Raw genomic sequence first — 18,297 nt, forward strand, 5'->3', positions numbered from 1 at the left:
GACCAGCATTTCCCAACTGGGGTCCACATGGACCCCCAGGGGTCCATAGAAGCTTTGAGGGGGTCCACAAGAAAAAAAAAAAAATTGTATTTCGGAAGTCCATAATATGAGCTAAGGGGTGCATGATAAAATATTATAAATAAAATAATTTGTTAAATAAAAATAAATAAATAATAATAAAATAAACTGTCATAGAAAAGTCCAGAAATTCTTAGTTAGAAGATACTCATATTTTCTGGAACCTTCTTTAGTTGACGCAAAAAAAAAATTCTTTCCATAGAAAATTCTCAAAGAAGAAAACATTATTTAAGCACCGACTAATCTAGAAAGAGTCGGTCATTTCATTCTATAGTGAGTAATTGGCATCGTTGTGGTGAAATCTATTGTTTGTGTTATTGAATGTTATTGTTCTAGTGAACTATATTTCCATTAGTACCTACAAGCATTTCCAACATTAAATATTTGAGGTTAATAATATTATTGTTTTCAGATTACCCATGGCTCATGCAAAGAAGAAAACAAGACAATATTTGACTGAATATCTGTCTTATGTTTTATTTGAATCACCAGAGAATATCACAAAACCAATGTGTCTTATATGTATGACTGTGTTGTCTAATGATAGCATGAAGCCAAGTAAGCTTTGTCACCATTTTGAGACAAGGCACAGCGAAAAGAAAAATAAATCAGTGGAGTATTTCCGAAAACTAGGAGACAATTTTCAAGGAAGAAACAAATTGGATCAGATTTTTAGTAAACAAGCAAGCAATAAAGATAGCGGTTTATTAGCATCATATGAAATCAGCAAAATAATAGCAAAATCTGGAAAGCCACATAGCATTGGTGAAACTGTCATCTTGCCTTCGATATCTGTTGTAATTTCAACAATGTTAAACAAAAATGCACGTGAAATTACCGATAAACCTTCCTTTGAGCAATAACACAATATCCAGATGCATTGATGAAATGTCTGAAGATGTAGAAAATCAACTTATTGCTCAATTACGAGTGAAACAGTTTGCAATGAAACTCGATGAATCAACTTTGATGGGCAATGAAACACTTTTATTGGCATATGTAAGATGTATGGATGATAATCAACTCAGAGAGGAAATGCTTTTTGCAAGATTTCTCAAAACAGATACTAAAGGTGAAACGATATTTAAGGAAGTCCAGTCTTATTTTAGAGAAAAAAAATATTCCACTCGAAAATTTAATGGCTTGTGCTACTGATGGCGCTCCTTCCATGGTCGGTAGGTACAGAGGGTTTATCACTCATTTAAAAAATGCATTGAGAAAAGTATTTTGCATACATTGCGTGATTCACCGCCAACATCTGGTGGCGAAGAGATTGAGTGGACGTCTTCACGAAGCCTTAACTCTTGTAATAAAAACTGTCAACCTCATTAAGGCTAATGCTCTTCAAGATCGTCTCTTTCGCAAATTTTGTGATGAAAATGAAGAAGGATTTGACAGTCTTGTACTGTATACAGAGGTGCGATGGTTGTCTAAAGGCAATTGTCTTTGTCGCTTCGTCTTCCTTTGGTACAGTATTGTATCATTTCTAAACGAAAAGGAGATTGTAAAACAGCAGCACCCATTGGTTGCCATGAAAACAGACATATATTTTACCTCTCAGATGTGTTTAAAAACTGAATTCTCTTAATAAGCTGCAGCAAGGACATAATTTTGATTTAATATTTAGCAAAGAAGCCATTAATGCATTCCTAGGAAAACTCAAATTGTACAGTCTTAATATCTCACCTGATGCGTTTGACCAGTTTCCAAACCTTGCTTCAGTTAGCAGCGATTTAAAAGATGATGATTGTGTTGTGTATGTTGATCATTTAAAAAAAAAATTATGAAGACATGCAAGTTCGGTTCAAGGACCTACTAGAACTGAACATCCCAGATTGGGTGCTGATTCCATTTGAGGTAAATGCTGCTGATGTTGAAACTGATTTACAAGAAGAACTTGTTGAATTGCGGTCAGATGAGACAGTCCGAAGTCTATTCAAAAAAGGAAAGCATGATGTATGGAAGAATAATGACATTGCATGTAAATATCCGCTTTTATGGGAGAAAGCTAAAATGTATGTCATTGTTTTCCTATCATCTTATCTTGTGGAATCTGGCTTTAGTCGTGTAACACAGTTAACAAAAAATCATAATCGACTTGATGTAGTAGTAGTAGTAGTAGTAGTGGCATGTGATGCGAGAAAGCAAGTGTATGAGCTTATGCAGCATCAGACAAAAAAAAAAAAAAAAAATCACACCATTCCCTCTAAAAGCCTGTCCAGTTCCTCCTTAAATTTATTCAATCTATCAACTTCCACAACGACAGATGGAAGTTTGTTCCAGCAATTAACCACCCGCTGTCTAAAGGCAAATTTCCGCACATCTATTATACATTGAATTTATGCTCCCTTAGGTTCATAATCTGAACAAGTGGAAGGATCCCATCAGAATTCAGTGTGCTCAACCCATTCAAGGCCTTATACACCTCAATCAGATCACCACACAGGTACCTAGTCTCCAGCCACTGCAATTTGCAGAACTTGAGCCTCTCTTGGTAAGAGGATCCCTTCATTCCCCTCACCAATCTTGTTGCCCTTCTCTGTACATGCTCAAGTAAATCTACATCCTTCCTAAAATGAGGCCTCAAGACTTGTATGCAGTACTCAAGGTGTGGCCTGACCATTGCCTTATACAGAGGGACAATCACCTCCTTTTCTCTGCTAGCAAAATTCCTATATATTATTGACAAAACCCCATGACCTGCCCTGGCAGCCTGTCTGCATTGCTCAGAAAACTTCATATCTGACTGCACAATTACTCCCAGGTCTTTTTCATTTTCTACCACCTTAAGTGTAGTACCACACAGTTGCTACATTTCTCTGAGGTTTCTTCTACCCATATGCAGTACTCTGCATTTGTCAAGGTTAAACTTCAGTTGCCACCTCTTAGCCCATCTGCCCAAATTATCCAGATCCTGTTGCAGTAGCACACTGCCATTACTGTCATTAACAACTCTGCAAACCTTTGTATCATCTGCAAACTTCGACATTAAGCCTGATATACCTTCATCAATATCATTGATAAATATACAAAACAACAGTGGACCCAACACCGAACCCTGTGGGACTCCACTAATAACATTAGTCCACGAAGAGCAGCACCCATTGATTACCACCCTCTTCTCCCACTTAACCAGACTTTTATCCATTGTAGCATCTTACCCTTAATACCATTCTGCTCCAATTTGTACAATAGTCTTCCATGCGGAACAGTGTCAGAAGCTTTCCTGAAATCCAAATATATGATATCAAAATTATTTTTTGCATCCAGTTCCTTTGTAACCACATCATAATATCCTATCAAATTTGTCAGACAAGACTTTCCCTTAACAAACCCATGCTGTGTCTGAATTATTGCTGCAGTCTTGTCTAGATGATCCTGCAATGCATCTTTAACCAGTGACTCCATTATTTTACCCGCAACAGAAGTTAAACTAACTGGTCTGTAATTACTCATGTCAAAAGTCATGATCTTTGTCTGACTCTTACAAAATTGGAACCAGATATTAAAATGCTAATATCAAAACATCGGCCACAAGGATCTCATTAGTAGGGCCTATTTAATGGGATACTATTTAATAGCCTTAGGAATAAATTTATATATGTTGTTTGAGATAGTATTTTTTAAATTTTTTTTTTTTTTACTAATTCTGTCATTACAAGTAAAAATGTTTATTTTATCAATTAAAATTTTCAAAATTTGTAATTTACATGTTCTATATTATATTGGAATTATTTAATTATTAGCTTTTACTAACCTACAAATAAATATTTCATTTAGGAATATTAAATATGCGTATATGGGGGTCCACATACGTAAAGTTAGGACTCAGGGGGTCCACAAGCAAAAAAAGGTTGGGAACCCTTGCACTGGACCAACCTTAGAATACATGCCACAGGCTATACAAATGATGAGCTCATAATTCACACCGGAAGTGCCTGCAGAAATTTCCATCTGGTTTACGATGTCCTTGTAATTTGTATTGTAAGTGGATCTTGTAGCAAGCATTATTAAGGTAAAATTTAAACTTTGTAAAACTACCCATTTGGTATATTTCTCTGGGATTACTGATACCAGTATGTGGTACTTTGCATTTGTCAATGTTAAACTTCATTTGCCACTTCTAACACTGAACCCTGGGGAACACCACTAATAACATTAGTCAATGAAGAGCAGTGTCCATTGATAACCATTCTCTCTTTTCTCACTCAACAATCCTTTTATCCATTGTATCAACTGGCCCTTAATGCCATACTGCTCCAATTTGTATAGTAGTCATCCATTCAACCGAAGGGGCTCACATCTGGTGAGTATAGGCTTGGCAAACCCAGGGTCCTGAGCTGGATATCTTCATTCTTTTCTTTCTTGGTGATTCCTTTGTACTTCTCTCTCTCTCTCTCTCTCTCCCTCTCCCAGGGGGTAACTTGGGAAATTTCTTTTTTTTTTTTTTGGCTGGTGCAGCACAAACCTCAGGCTTCCTTGCACCATATGGCTAATAATAATGTGCAACAGTATCAAAAGCTTTCCTGAAATCCAAGTATATGATTTCAAAATTACTTTTTGCAACTAGTTCCTTTGTGACCATGTCATAGTATCCAATTAATTTGGTCAGACAAGACTTCCCCTTAAACCCATGCGTCTGTGTCTGAATTATTGCTGCTGTCTTATATAGTTGATCCTGAAATGCATCTTTAACCAGTAACTCCATTATTTTCCCTGGAACAGAAGTCAGACTAACAGATTGTAATTACTGTATCACCCTTTGATCCCCCTTTGTGAATTGGGTTAATATAACTGGATAGATATCATCCACCCCAGGTGCCTTTCTTAAGTTTAACTTCAACAGTTTCTCCTCCACTTTGCTCTCAGTAATTACAAAATCATTTAACTCCCTGTTAATTTGATAAACATTTGGCCCTTTCCTCCTTGAATAACTACTCATGTGTGAATATAGATGCACAATACTCATTTAGTTGGACAGCTATCTGAGAATGATCATATACAGTCAAACCATTGATATCAAGTGGATTGTAAGAATATAAATTTTTAGTAGTTTACACCAACCTTGCGTTGAAATAATAAAACAAAACTAATAGTTTAATAACTGGTATTACTAATTAACCCATTAGTAATACCAGTTATTAAACTATTAGTTTTGTTTTCTGTTTTATTATTTCAATGCAAGGCTGGTGTAAACTACTAAAAATTTATATTATGAATATGCCCAACCTCAGAGACCTATTTCAAGAATGGACTGCAAGAATATCTGCTGATGCTATCGAGGCAGTATTAGTGTGTCAGAAAACTGCTAGCTTGGGTAATACAAGGACTAATAGATTAACAGTAGCCACTGGCAGAGGTGAAAGTGATCCTTGCACTGCTTCTATTGGAATGAGCAGCAGCCTGGAAAACAAGATGCAGGGTATTTCGGAGACTGCTGGGTGTCACTCCGGTACTAGAAAACACATGGATTGTGTTAGGGTAGCTAAGAATAGGAACAGGTGAATGTATACATGTGTATACACCAATGCTAGGAGTTTGATGAATTTGAGGTATTGCTCAAAATATCAAAGGCAGATATTGTTGGGATATCAGAGATGTAGTGTCACACAGATATTAGCATTAGTAGAGGCATATGATGCAAGAAAGCAAGCTTATGCAGCATCAGCCAAAAAAAAAAAAAAAAAAAAAAAAAATTACTCCCATTTCAGCCCTCCGTTCTTTCCAAGTACCTGTCCAGCTCAGCCTAAAATTTATTTAGGCTATCAATCTCCACGACAAGGGATGGAAGTCGGTACCACCAACCACCCGCTGGCTAAAGGCAAACTTCCGCACATCTGTCTTTCCCCAATTTGAATTAATGCTCTCTCAAATGATTATTTTAAGCAAGAGGAAGAATTCCATCAGCATTGAGCATGCTCAAACCATTCATTGTTTTATACACCTCAATCAGATCACCTCGCAGGTGCCTAGTCTCCAGACAATGTAATTTGCAAAATTTAAGCCTTTCTTCATAAGAGCAACCCTTTGTTCCATTCACTAATCTGGTTACCCTTCTCTGTACTCGTTCCAACAGCCTACATCCTACTTAAAATGAGGCCTTCAGACGTGTATACAGTACTCAAGGTGTGGCCTGACCATTGCCTTATATAAGGGGATAATCACCTCCTTATCCCTGCTAGAAACATTCCTGTATATCATTGACAAGAGACTATGAGCTACTCATACAGAATGCCTGCACTGCTCAAAAAACTTCATATCTGCCTGCACAATTACCCCCAAGTCCTTTTCATTCTCTACCACTGTCAGTGTAGTACCACAGAGTTGATACGTTACTCTGGGGTTACTGCTTCCCATATGTAGTACTTTACATTTGTCAATGTTAAACTTCATTTGCCACCTCTCAGCCCATCTGCTCAACCTTTCCAGATCCTGTTGCAGCAGCATAGTGTCAGTAGTGTCCTTAACAACCCTGCCAACCTTCATATCATCTGCAAATTTGGACATTAAGCTTGATATACAATCATTTATAAATATAGAAAACAACAATTGACCCAATACTGAACCCTGAGCGACTCCACTAATAACATTAGTCCACGATGAGCAGTGTCCATTGATTATCATTCTCTGTCTCCTCCCACTCAACCATCCCTTTATCCATAGCAACAATTTGCCTCCAATGCCACACTGCTGCAATTTATGCAGCAGTCTGCAACAGTATCAAAAGCCTTTCTAAGATCCAAATATGTGATATCAAAGTTATTCCCTGCATCCTTTATTCCTTTGTGACCACATCATAGTATCCAATAAAATTAGTCAGACAAGACATTCTAGTTTAGAAGATCCTGCAGTGCTTCTTTAAGCAGTGCCTCCATTAATTTCCCTGGAACAGAAGTTAAACACTAAGAGTTATGTAATTACTTGTATTGCCCTTTGATCCTCCTTTGTGAATTGGGATCACATTTGCACATCTCCAGCCTATGGGTACCTCCCCTGAGTTCAAAGAAGCTCTCATAATTATGGCTAAGGGTTTGCTTACTTCCTTTGCTGCCTCCGTTAATATAACTGGATAGATCCCATCCACCCCAGGAGCCTTTTCTATGTTTATCTTCAACAATTACTCCTCTGCATTCCTCTCAGATATTACAAAATCATCCAGCTCTCTGCCAGAGTTTAACTCACCTCTGGCATTCCTCTCCCTGAATAACTCCTCATGGGTGAATGTAGATGCAAAATACTCATTTAGTTTGTTAGCCACTAGAGCAGGATCATCACCAGTTGAACCATCAGTATCCTGTGGACCAATCTGATTCATCCCTTTCCTTCTAGACTTTACATAGGTAAAGAACTCTTGTTGTTTTTCTTTCCATCCTTTGCCAAGGATTTCTCATAATCTGCCTTTGCCTGCCTAATCTCCTTTGTGACTTGGTTACAGACCATCTTATATCTATCATATGCTTCCATGTCACCCATTAATTTATATGTATCCCATGCATTTTTCTTCTCTGCCACATGTCTCATTACTTCATCTGACATCCATTTAGGCCTAAACCTTGAACAATATTTCTTAGTTGGTATGTAGAGCCTAGTAGCTTCGAAGATAAATTCTTTGAATGCTTCTCATTTTGAATTTGCTGTTGGTAACATCATCAGTTGGTCCCACTGTATAGAATTTAAATACTGTCTCAGATCACCATAGCCACCTTTATGAAAGCAAAAACTCTTCCCTTTGCACCTGATGGTAGTTACCTCTTTGAGTAAATCCCACTTTAGCACACTGTGATCACTTCCACCTAGTGGTTCCTTTATCTGCAGATTCTTAATGCATGAAGAATCACTACTGATAATCAGATCAAGAGTATTACCCCCTCTAGTTGCCTCCTGAACATGCTGATGTAGAAAATAATCCTCCAATAAATCCACAAAAGCCTTGCTAGTGTGTGAGTGACCAACCCACAAATTCCAGTCAATGTCTGGGAAATTAAAATCCCCCATTATAAGACTATGATTTACTGGCCCACTCAATATCCCTGTACAGTTCCTTATTATACTCATCATAGTCATTAGGCCTATAACACACTCCTACTCTCAATTTTGATATCCCAATGCTTATGTCACACCAAACTGACTCGACACTGCACTGTTCAGCAATGTCGACTGGCTTCACTTCCTCGGATTTTGTGTTTCTTAACTAATAGTATAATCCCCCTCCTTTCCTGTCTTGTCTATCCTTCCTTGTACACATTTTACTGCCCAAATTCCAGTTCTCAATTCCTTATATCTGTGTGACACTATGTCTCTGATATCCCAACAATATCTGCCTTTGATGTTCTGAGCAATATCTGAAATTCATGAAATTTATTTACCAAACTCCTAGCATTGATGTACATGCAAGTATACATGCACCTGTTCTTATTCTTAGCTACCCTAACACAACCCATATGTTTACTTGTACCGTAATGGCTACCAGCAGTCTCTGAAATACCCTGCATCTTGTTTTCCAGGCTGCTGCACATTCCAATAGAAGCAGTGCAAGAATCACTTTCACCTCTGCCAGTGGCTACTGTTAATCTATTAGTCCTTGTATCCCCCCCCCCCAAGCTAGCAGTTTTCTGACCCACCTAACACTGCCTCGATAGCATCAGCAAATATTCTTGCACCCTTTCTATTTAAGTGTATCCCATCCCTGTAGAAGCAGTCTCTCCTGTTAACAAGTACAGACCAGGCTGAAAATAATTCTACCCCTTGAGCCTTGCACAGTTTTTCCAGGGGCGAATTAATCGACAAGGCTCTCATCATATACTCCTTCCTATCGTTTCTGGGCAGAATTGCAGACACTTTCAAATTCAACCCTAATTCACGGCTTTTCTTCGACAGTGACCTATGCTTGTTAAGTAATTCTGCCAGTCTTCTACTCTTAATATCATTAGTGGCAACATGTACAACAATATCACACTTTGTGCCCTTAAAGATGATATCTGCTCTACAACATCATCAGCCTTTGCCCCTGGCAGACATACCCTGGTTCAGTTCCACCTATCCTTTTTACATAGCATGTTCCCTGCTTCCCTGACAATAGTCAACAACTACTAGTTCCTGTTGGACCAGTGCATTATGCTTTGGGGGTTGTCGCTGTGTTGCGTGATGATCAAGTTCAAGCTCTGGCACTGATGCGGGCAGCTGAGAGCTTGATGGGCCCCTGTCCTTCAATCTCTCACATAGGCCCATAACAACGCTGAGTTGTTATGGGCTTCATTTTTATTAACTGCAGTTGAATACCAAAATACATATTAAGACAGTCGAAAACGAGTGTAGCCTGTGCGGACGTACATTTTTGCCGCTCCTGGAACAGAGAAGTTTTTTCTGATTTATTTTCTGTTTTATTAGCTTAAATTGGCATATTAAGTTATTTTCTAGAGTAGCTTTATATTCCTATTTACGATACTTAGATTAAAGTAACTTAGAGATTTTGTAGGTATTACTTAGTATCGGAGAGGGTATCAAATCCACGTGTTTACCGTTCGTAACTTGCCGGCATTGTTACGTGATACAAAATAACTCGAAATAGATAGCATACGCTTAATATAGTATAGTATAGTACATAATATTGTCAATTAATCAGATAATTAATCTTGTTGAACTTCATTGTCAATTAAATTGTATACATATAATGACTTGAGTTACGTAACATAAATAATTAGTAAAAAATTAATAATTAATACTTAACTTGATACGGAAGTTATATAAATGGATTTCATAGATAACACTCAATACTGAAACATAAATATAGCGTTATAACCATGTTGGGATATAAGTTTAGGGTTTTAATTTTGTACTGAAATTGAAATTGTATTGAAATTAAATTGAAATCATTACTCAGACCAGAGCAGCAAAGCAAAAGGCTCAAACTGATGGGAGTGCTGTGGCTCAGGGGAGAACTGAGGGGGGCAGTTGCTCTCTGAATCACAGCCTATTAAAATGCACTACTTGCTTGATGTTTATGGAGCATTCGGGTACGGGACATGATACTGCCATGGGGGATGTCTTTGTGTGTGCGCGCGATGCAAGGAGTGTAAGGAAATCAAGCGACAACTCAGCGTGGTTATGGGCCTATATGAGAGCTTGAAGGACAGGGTGGATGCCCTTGAAGGATTAAAAGTGTGAGTGGCCCATCAAGCTCTCAGCTGCCCACACCAATGCCAGAGCTTGTACTTGGTCATCACGCAACATAGCGGTAGCCCCCAAGGCAGAATGTGCTGGTCCTAAAGGAACTAGTAGTTGTTGGTGACTCTATTGTCAGGAAACGGGAAACATGCTTTGTAAAAAGGATAGGTGGAACAGGACCAGGGTATGTCTGCCAGGGGCAAAGGTTGATGACGTTGTAGAGCGGATATCATCTTTTAAGGGCACAAAAGGTGATATAGTTGTACACATTGGCACTAATGATATTAAGAGTAGGAGACCAGCGGAATTACTTAACAAGTACAGTTCACTGTTGAAAAAAAGCTGTGAATTAGGGTTGAATTTGAAAGTGTCTGCAATTCTGACCACACACGATAGGAGGGAGTATATGATGAGAGCCCTGTCGATCAATTCGGTCCTGGAAAGATTGTGCAAGGCTCAAGGGGTAGAATTTTTTTCAGCCTGGTCTGTACTTGTTAACAGGAGAGACTGCTTCTACAGGGATGGGATACACTTAAATAGAAAGGGTGCAAGAATGTTTGCTGATTCTATCGAGGTAGTGTTAGGTGGGTCGGAAAACTGCTAGATTCGGGGGATACAAGGATTAATAGATTAACAGTAGCCACTGGCAGAGGTGAAAGAGATTCTTGCACTGCTTCTAGGTCGCGGGTTCGATTCCCGCCTCGGGCTTGGATCAATGTACTGCAGAAACCTTGGGAGGTGCATTATGGCCACAGAAGCCTATGCGCCAACAACTACCAAAAAAAAAAAAAAAAAAAAATGTACTGCTTCTATTGGAATGAGCTGCAGCCTGGAAAATAAGATGCAGGATTATTCAGAGACTGCTGGGAATCATTGGGGTACAAATAAACAAATGGGTTGTTGTTGGTAGCTAAGAAAAAGAACAGGTGCATGTATACTTGCGTGTACAACAATGCTAGGAGTTTAGTAAATAAATTTGATGAATTTGAGGTATTGCTCAAAACATCAAAGGCAGATATTGTTGGGATTTCAGAGACGTGGTGTCACACAGAAATAAGGAATGCAGAACTGGAATTTGGGGAGTACAATGTCTACAGAAAGGATAGGAAGGGAGGAGGGGTTATGCTATTAGTTAAGAAATATATAAAATCCAAGGAAGTGAAGCCAGTCGACATTGCTGGACAGTGCAGTGTCGAGTCAGTTTGGTGTGGCATAAGCATTGGGAGATCAAAATTGAGAGTAGGAGTGTGCTATAGGCCTAATGACTCTGATGAGTATAATAAGAAACTGTACAGGGAAATAGAGTGGGCCAGTAAATCAGAGTCTTATAATGGGGGATTTTAATTTCCCAGATATTGACTGGAATTTGGGGGCTGGTCACTGACACACTAGCAAGGCATTTTTGGATTTATTGGATGATTGTTTTCTACATCAGCATGTTCAGGAGGCAACTAGAGGGAGTAATACTCTTGATTTGATTATCAGTAGTGATTTCTGAAAGAATCTTCTGAAAGCTTCCTCAAGGGCAGCAGTAAACAACTTCAGAGATATTGTGTCTCCTTGTTGAACTCCTTTATCAATTTTAAATTTCCTACTGTCTGTCTTGTCTGATAAAGGAGGTAGCATTCTCATATATTTTCTTCAAAATCATAATATATGGGGTCTTATCTTTCCAGTGCCCGAAACATTGCCTTATGCTATATGGAATCAAATGCCTTTTCATAATCCACAAATACCAGGCATAATGGTGTTTTATATTCATTTGCTTTCTCCCTTAGCTGTGACATTATGTGAAGGTGATCCATAGTTAAGTATCCTGTCCTAAAGCCAGCCTGCTCTTTCGGTTCATTCTCATCAAGTATTCTTTCTAATCTATTAGTAATGACCCTTGTGAACAACTTGTAGATGTGGGATAACAAGCTAATTGGTCTATAATTTCCAGTTTCTGATTTATCTCCTTTCTTATGCAATAAAACTATGATGGCATTATTCCACTCCTCAGGCATCACACCTTTTCTAATGCATTTTGTGAAGAGTCTTGCTAGTTTTTTTGTCATGTCTCTTCTTCGCAATTTTAACAACTCTACAGTAACTTCATCTTCCCCCGGGGCTTTCCACTTCTTCATTTTCTTGAAAACATGTTCTACCTCATCAAGAAGAATATCAGGCATGTTGTATGTGTTAATAATTTGCGATTCATCTTCCCCACTGCTGGCATCATTCCCTTGTATAACTCTTTATAGTAGTCTTCTGCTATTTGAATTATGCCTTCTCTGCTGTTTATAAGTACATCATGACTATTCTTCAGTTTTAGTATCATTTGTCTTTCTGTAATACTGCTCATGGCTGCTGATTTAAATCCTTTGTTTTCCCCTAATGCTTGTTCTACTTTTCTTGTGTTAAATTTTCTTATGTCCTCTGTCTCTTTCTAATGGCTTTGCCATAACTCAGTATACTCAATTTTCTCCTCTTCAGTGTTTTTCTTGCTCTTCATTTGTCATCTTCGATTCATCACGACAAGTGTTTCTTGACTAATTTTTTCTTCTTTATTTCTTTTTACCAATAGGTTTCTTGGGCTTTATCACTTTCAGGAAGTTGTAATATTCTTCATTGATATCTTGGTCCTGAGCAGTCTGCAGAAGCTCAAACTTGTTCTTAAGTTTCAGTACATACTGCTTTTTCTCCTCTTCTGTTATCTCAAAGACCTTTTGATTATTTACTCGAGTCAGTTTTTTCCTTTTCTTACACCTATATCAAGTGTGCATCTTACAATTCTGTCATCACTTCCAACATTTACCTTGCTCAGTACAGTAACATCATTCAGGATATCTTCTGTTAGTGAGGATGAAGTTGATTTCATTAGTTATCCATTTGTGCTTTTCCATGATGAAGTTACTCTACAGTAACTTCATCTTTCCACCTTCTGTTCACCCTTTTCTTGAAAAAAGTGTTCATTTCTGACAGTCATTGATATTCCCCTAGATTCTGCAAATTCCACAAGTCTTTCACCTCTTTCATTTCTTTCACCAATTTCAAAATTTCCTATAGTTCTCCTTTCTGTGCTGTTTTGTCTCTTTCCAACCTTTGTATTGAAGTCCCCCATAATGATAGTGTAGTGAGTTTTCTGTTCATTTAGAAGACTCAATTTCGGTGTACATTTCTTCAACCTCTTCATCATCATGGCTCTATGTTGGTGCATAAATCATTATAACCTTTAGTTTATACCTCTTCGAAATCCTGAGTAGAAGCCTTGACACCCTTAGTGTCGTCCTTTTGAATTCAAAAATGTTGTGTTTTATATCTTTATGGGCCAGAAAGCCAACTCCACCTTCACTCCTTTCACTGTTTCCATTGGTGTACAGCAGATTTCCACTTGATAAACTTGTAAGTGATTCATTTCTTCTTGTTTCAGCCAACCAATGATATTCCAATTCATATTTTCTAGTTTCTTTTCTAGCTCTAATATTCTGTCTTCACTGATGTGCACTCTTACGTTGTAACAGGCCAAGTTCAGTTTCCGTGCATGGCAGCCTGGTTGTACCAAGAGATTCTTAGCACCCTCTGTTTCCACTCTGATGCTCTCGCTGCCATAAGAGGGGGAGTGAAAGCCGCTGGGGAATGAGAGCATTTTGTTTCGTCTTACTGTCATGTGCTGGAGAGTTTTTAGTCTTTTCCTTTTCATGCTGACCAGGCTTGAAGAGAACCACTCTACACGTTCGTTGCCACCTAAGTGACATAACAGGGCTTACCATCGAGAAGGTGTGTATGAGTGGATTTTAGGGAGGCAGGCCAACCGGACTTCTCCTAAATCTTCTGAAATAGAAAGATATTGGATCCATCAGTGTTTCAGACTTGAGTGTCTGATAACACACAGAATGCCTGTTCCCTTCTAAACCCTTCAGTTATATACCTCTTCAATTATAAGATGTCTGACATTGTTTTGTTAATTGAATGAAGCTTAATGAAAAATATAAAAGTCAGATGTAGAGATTTAGTCAGTCAGTAGCTGGTAACAAAAATTTTTGATGTATTTCAGTTAAAATTTAATACTTTTTTGTGCACCTGAAATATTTGGAGTATAGATTTATAAGCAGTTATAATTGTTTTGTCAGAGTTTTAAAATATAAAGCTGTACATTATGTGAAACATTTTGATTTCTGTATTTTGTTTCATGATATAAGAAATGCTGAATTTCTTCTTAGGTTGTTTGCCAACGCAATTCCAGTGTCATAATGGTGAATGCATAGATACATCAGCTAGATGTGATGGAATACCTGATTGTGAAGATGGTTCAGATGAGAGCTCTTGCAGTAAGTCTATTTTAAAATTATGTTAACTGTAAATAACATTATTGTAATAATTGTTTGCACACCTCTGACATGAAATTTTTGATTTAAAGATGCATTTCTGTAGTTTCCTTGTTATAATTTATTCCATAACATATAGCTAATACCAATTATCTCAATGTCATACTGAAATGTAATTTTATTATCTATACAGGGTGATTCTAAACAGGACATGATCTAGCCAAGGAGGATGCCTTTGTGTGTGTGCTAGGTGTCTAGAGTGTCAAGAAGTTAGGTGCCAACTCAGTGTTCTGATGGGCATCTATGAGAGCTTGAGGTGTAGAGCAAATGCCCTCTAAGAAATTAATGAGGCCATCACACTCTCAGCTGCCCAGCTCAATGACAGAGTTCACTCCTGTGCATCAAGCAAAACAGAGGCAATCTCCAAAGCAGAATGCGCTGGTCCCAAAAGGAACTCGTTATTGTTGGTGACTCTATTGTCAGGAAGATGGGGAATAGAGAAAAAAAAGTTATTGGGTTCACATTATGATATTTTCACGATACCTCCATTTATTCCTACGGGATGCAAAAGAATTCCAAGGAAACAAATAATTGGATGTCTGTAGACCTAATAGTGGTGTAGTTAGGAGACTCCTGTGCATCAGGCAAGGTAATTTTTTTCTCCAAAAATTAGTGGCAAACTCAAGTCATCACTAAAATCTAAAAGTGGCTATACAATTTCAGTAGAAAATCTAGAGGTGGATTTTCAAAGGTATAGTGTGAAAGAACAGGAAAATAGGTCCACAGATATGAAACCAGTTGAATCCAAAGGTAGTTTCAGGTGTAAATTCAAAGGTGAAAGGGTGTAGTAAAAATCCAATTTTGAAAGAATAGTAAATAAATTCAAGGATAAAGAATTAGTTTAAAGTCATTGATAAGAAAATATGGCATAATTCCAAGGATATAAATAACTTGGTGACTTTAGATCCAGTGGTGGTGTAGTTAAGAATCCGATTATGAAAGAACAGGTGTATTTTCAAAGGTATAGTATGTTATCAAATGTGATCTAGCCAAGGAGGATACCTTTGTGTGTGCTAGATGTCTAGAGTGTCAAGAAATTAGGCACCAACTCAGTGTTCTGATGGGTGTCAGAGCTTGAGGTGTAGGGTAAATGCCCTTGAAATTAATATGAGGAGCCCATCAAACTCTCAGCTGCCCAGCTCAATGACAGAGCTCACTCCTGTGCATCAGGCAAAACAGAGACAATCTCCAAGGCAGAATGCACTGGTCCCAAAGGAACTAGTTATTGTTGATGACTATATTGTCAGGGAGATGGTAAATATACTATGCAAGAAGGATAGGTGGAACAGGACCAAGGTATGTCTCCCGGGGGCAAAAGTTGATGATGTTGTAGAGCAGATATCTTTTAAGGGCACAAAAGGTGATATTGTTATACATATTTGAACTAATGAAATTAAGAGCAAGATATCTGCAGATTTACTCAACGAGTATAGGTCAATGTTGAAAAAAAGTTGCAAGTTAGGGTTGAGTGTGAAAGTATATGCAATTATGCGCAGACACAATAGGAGGGAGTATATGATGAGAGCCTTGTCAATCAATTCCGCCTTGGAGAGATTGTGTAAGGCTCAAGGGGTAGAATTTTTTTCAGCCTGGTCTATTCTATTGACAGGAGGGACGGCTTCTACAGGGATGGGTTACATTTAAATAGAAAGGATGCAAGAATATTTGCTGATGCTATTGAGGCAGTGTTAGGTGGGTTGAAAAACTGCTCGCTTGGGGGGGATACACAGAGTAAAAGGTTAACAGTGGCTGCAGGCAGTGGCAAAAGTGATTCTTGCACTGCTTCTATTAGAATGAGCAGCAGCCTGGAAAGCAAGGTAATGGAGATTTCCAAGACTGCTGGGAGTCATAGTGGAACAAGTAAATACATGGGCTGTGTTAGAGTAACTAAGAGTAGGAACAGGTGCATGTACACCAATGCTAGGAGTATAGTTAATAAATTTCATGAGCTTCAAGTGCTAGTCAAGACATCAAAGGCAGATATTGTTGAGATATGAGAGACATGGTGTCACATAGATATAAGCAGTTCAGAATTGGAATTTTTGGAGTACAATGTATACAGGACGGATAGACAGGACAGGAAGGGATGAGGGGTTATGCTGTTAGTTAAGAAACACAAAATCTAAGGAAGTGCGTCCAGTTGATGTTGGTGGACGATGTAGTGTTGAGTCTGTTTGGTGTGAAATAAGCACTGGGAAAGGAAAAATGAGAGTAGGTGTATGTTATAGGCCTAATGAATCTGATGAGTATAATGAGCAATTGTGCAGAGAAATAGTGGGCCAGTAAATCAGAATGTCTTATAATGGGGGATTTGAACTTTCTAAATATTGACTGGAACTTGTGGTTTGGTCATTCGCACACTAGCAAGACTTTTGTGGATTTATTGGTAACGGTTTTCTACAGCAACATGTTCGAGAGGCCACCAGACAGTGTAATGCTCTTGATCTGATTATCAGCAGTGATTATTCCTTTATCTGCATTTAGAATTTGCAGATAAAGGAACCACTGGGTGACAGTGATCACAATGTACTGATGTGGGAATTACTTAAATATGTAACTACCATCAAGGCTAATGGGAAGGGCTTTTGCTTTCGTAAAGGTAGTAGTAGTAGTGGCATGTGATGCAAGAAAGCAAGTGTATGAGCTTATGCAGCATCATCCAAAAAAAAAATCACACCATTCCCTCCAAATGCCTGTCCAGTTCCTCCTTGAATTTATTCAACCCATCCACTTCAACAATAGATGGAAGCCTGTTCCAACAATCAACCATCCACTTGGTTAATGCAAACTTTTGAATGTCTATCCTGCAACCATCTTTCCTCAACTTGAATTTATGCCCCCTCATGTGCCCCCTCTTAACAAGTGCAAGAATACTATTAACATTCAGCTTACTCAATCCATTCAAGGCTTTAAACATCTCAATCAGATCTCCCTGCATAGTCTCAAGATGCTGCACTTCTCAGAACTGAAAACTGCAAAAGGTAAGAACACCCTTTTGTTCCCTTCATCAATCTGGTTGTCCTTCTCTGCACCCATTCCAGCAGATCTACATCCTTGCTGCAATAGATCACCCTGATGACTGTCGTTAACCACCCTGCCAACCTTTGTATCATCTGAAAACTTAGACATTACGCCTGACGTACCTTGATCAATATCATTGATAAACATTGAAAACAACAATGGACCCAGCACCGATCCCAGGGGAACTCCAATAACAACATTAGTTCACGAAGAGCAGTGCCCATTGATAACCACTGTCTTCTTCCACTTAACCATCCCTTTATCCATTTAGCAGTAAATTGTCCTTGATGCCACATTGCTCCAGTTTGTAACAGCATCAAAAGCCTTCCTGAAATCTAAGTATATAGTGTAAAAATTATTTGTTTGCATCCAGTTCCTTGGTAACCAGTCAGATTGGTTAGACAAGACTGCCCCTTGACAAATTCGTGCTGTACAATTGCATGCCTATAAGCAAAAAGGCCTATGTGCTCTGGATTCATATTCAATAAAGTATTGTGCCACAGAGCAAAACAGAAAGAAAAGGAAATAACAGGTTGCAGGTAAAAATATGTTTAATTCTACTATGAACAAAAACACTGGTATAAATAATACAGGAAAAATTATACATAGCTTTCGAATGGGGGCCATCCTTCATCAGTTATGACCGTCAAAAAAAAAATACCGAACG

The 18,297-nt window shown here is 38.3% G+C and overlaps 1 protein-coding gene across 11 annotated transcripts in view; it reads left to right on the forward strand.

Annotated features, from left to right (window-relative positions):
• The window catches only part of trol (terribly reduced optic lobes), a 1,731,230-nt gene that overhangs the window by 571,121 nt on the left and 1,141,812 nt on the right, over positions 1–18,297 (forward strand). For all 11 annotated transcript variants that reach the window (XM_090387691.1, XM_090387694.1, XM_090387699.1 and 8 more), the window contains one exon: positions 14,445–14,552. In XM_090387691.1, the coding sequence (XP_090243817.1) occupies positions 14,445–14,552 (108 nt within the window). The remainder of the gene's footprint in view (positions 1–14,444; positions 14,553–18,297) is intronic.

This window comes from Mastigoproctus giganteus, chromosome 13 (genome assembly GCF_048544385.1).
Source record: "Mastigoproctus giganteus isolate SK-2022 chromosome 13, ASM4854438v1, whole genome shotgun sequence".
Lineage (NCBI taxonomy): Eukaryota > Metazoa > Arthropoda > Arachnida > Uropygi > Thelyphonidae > Mastigoproctus > Mastigoproctus giganteus.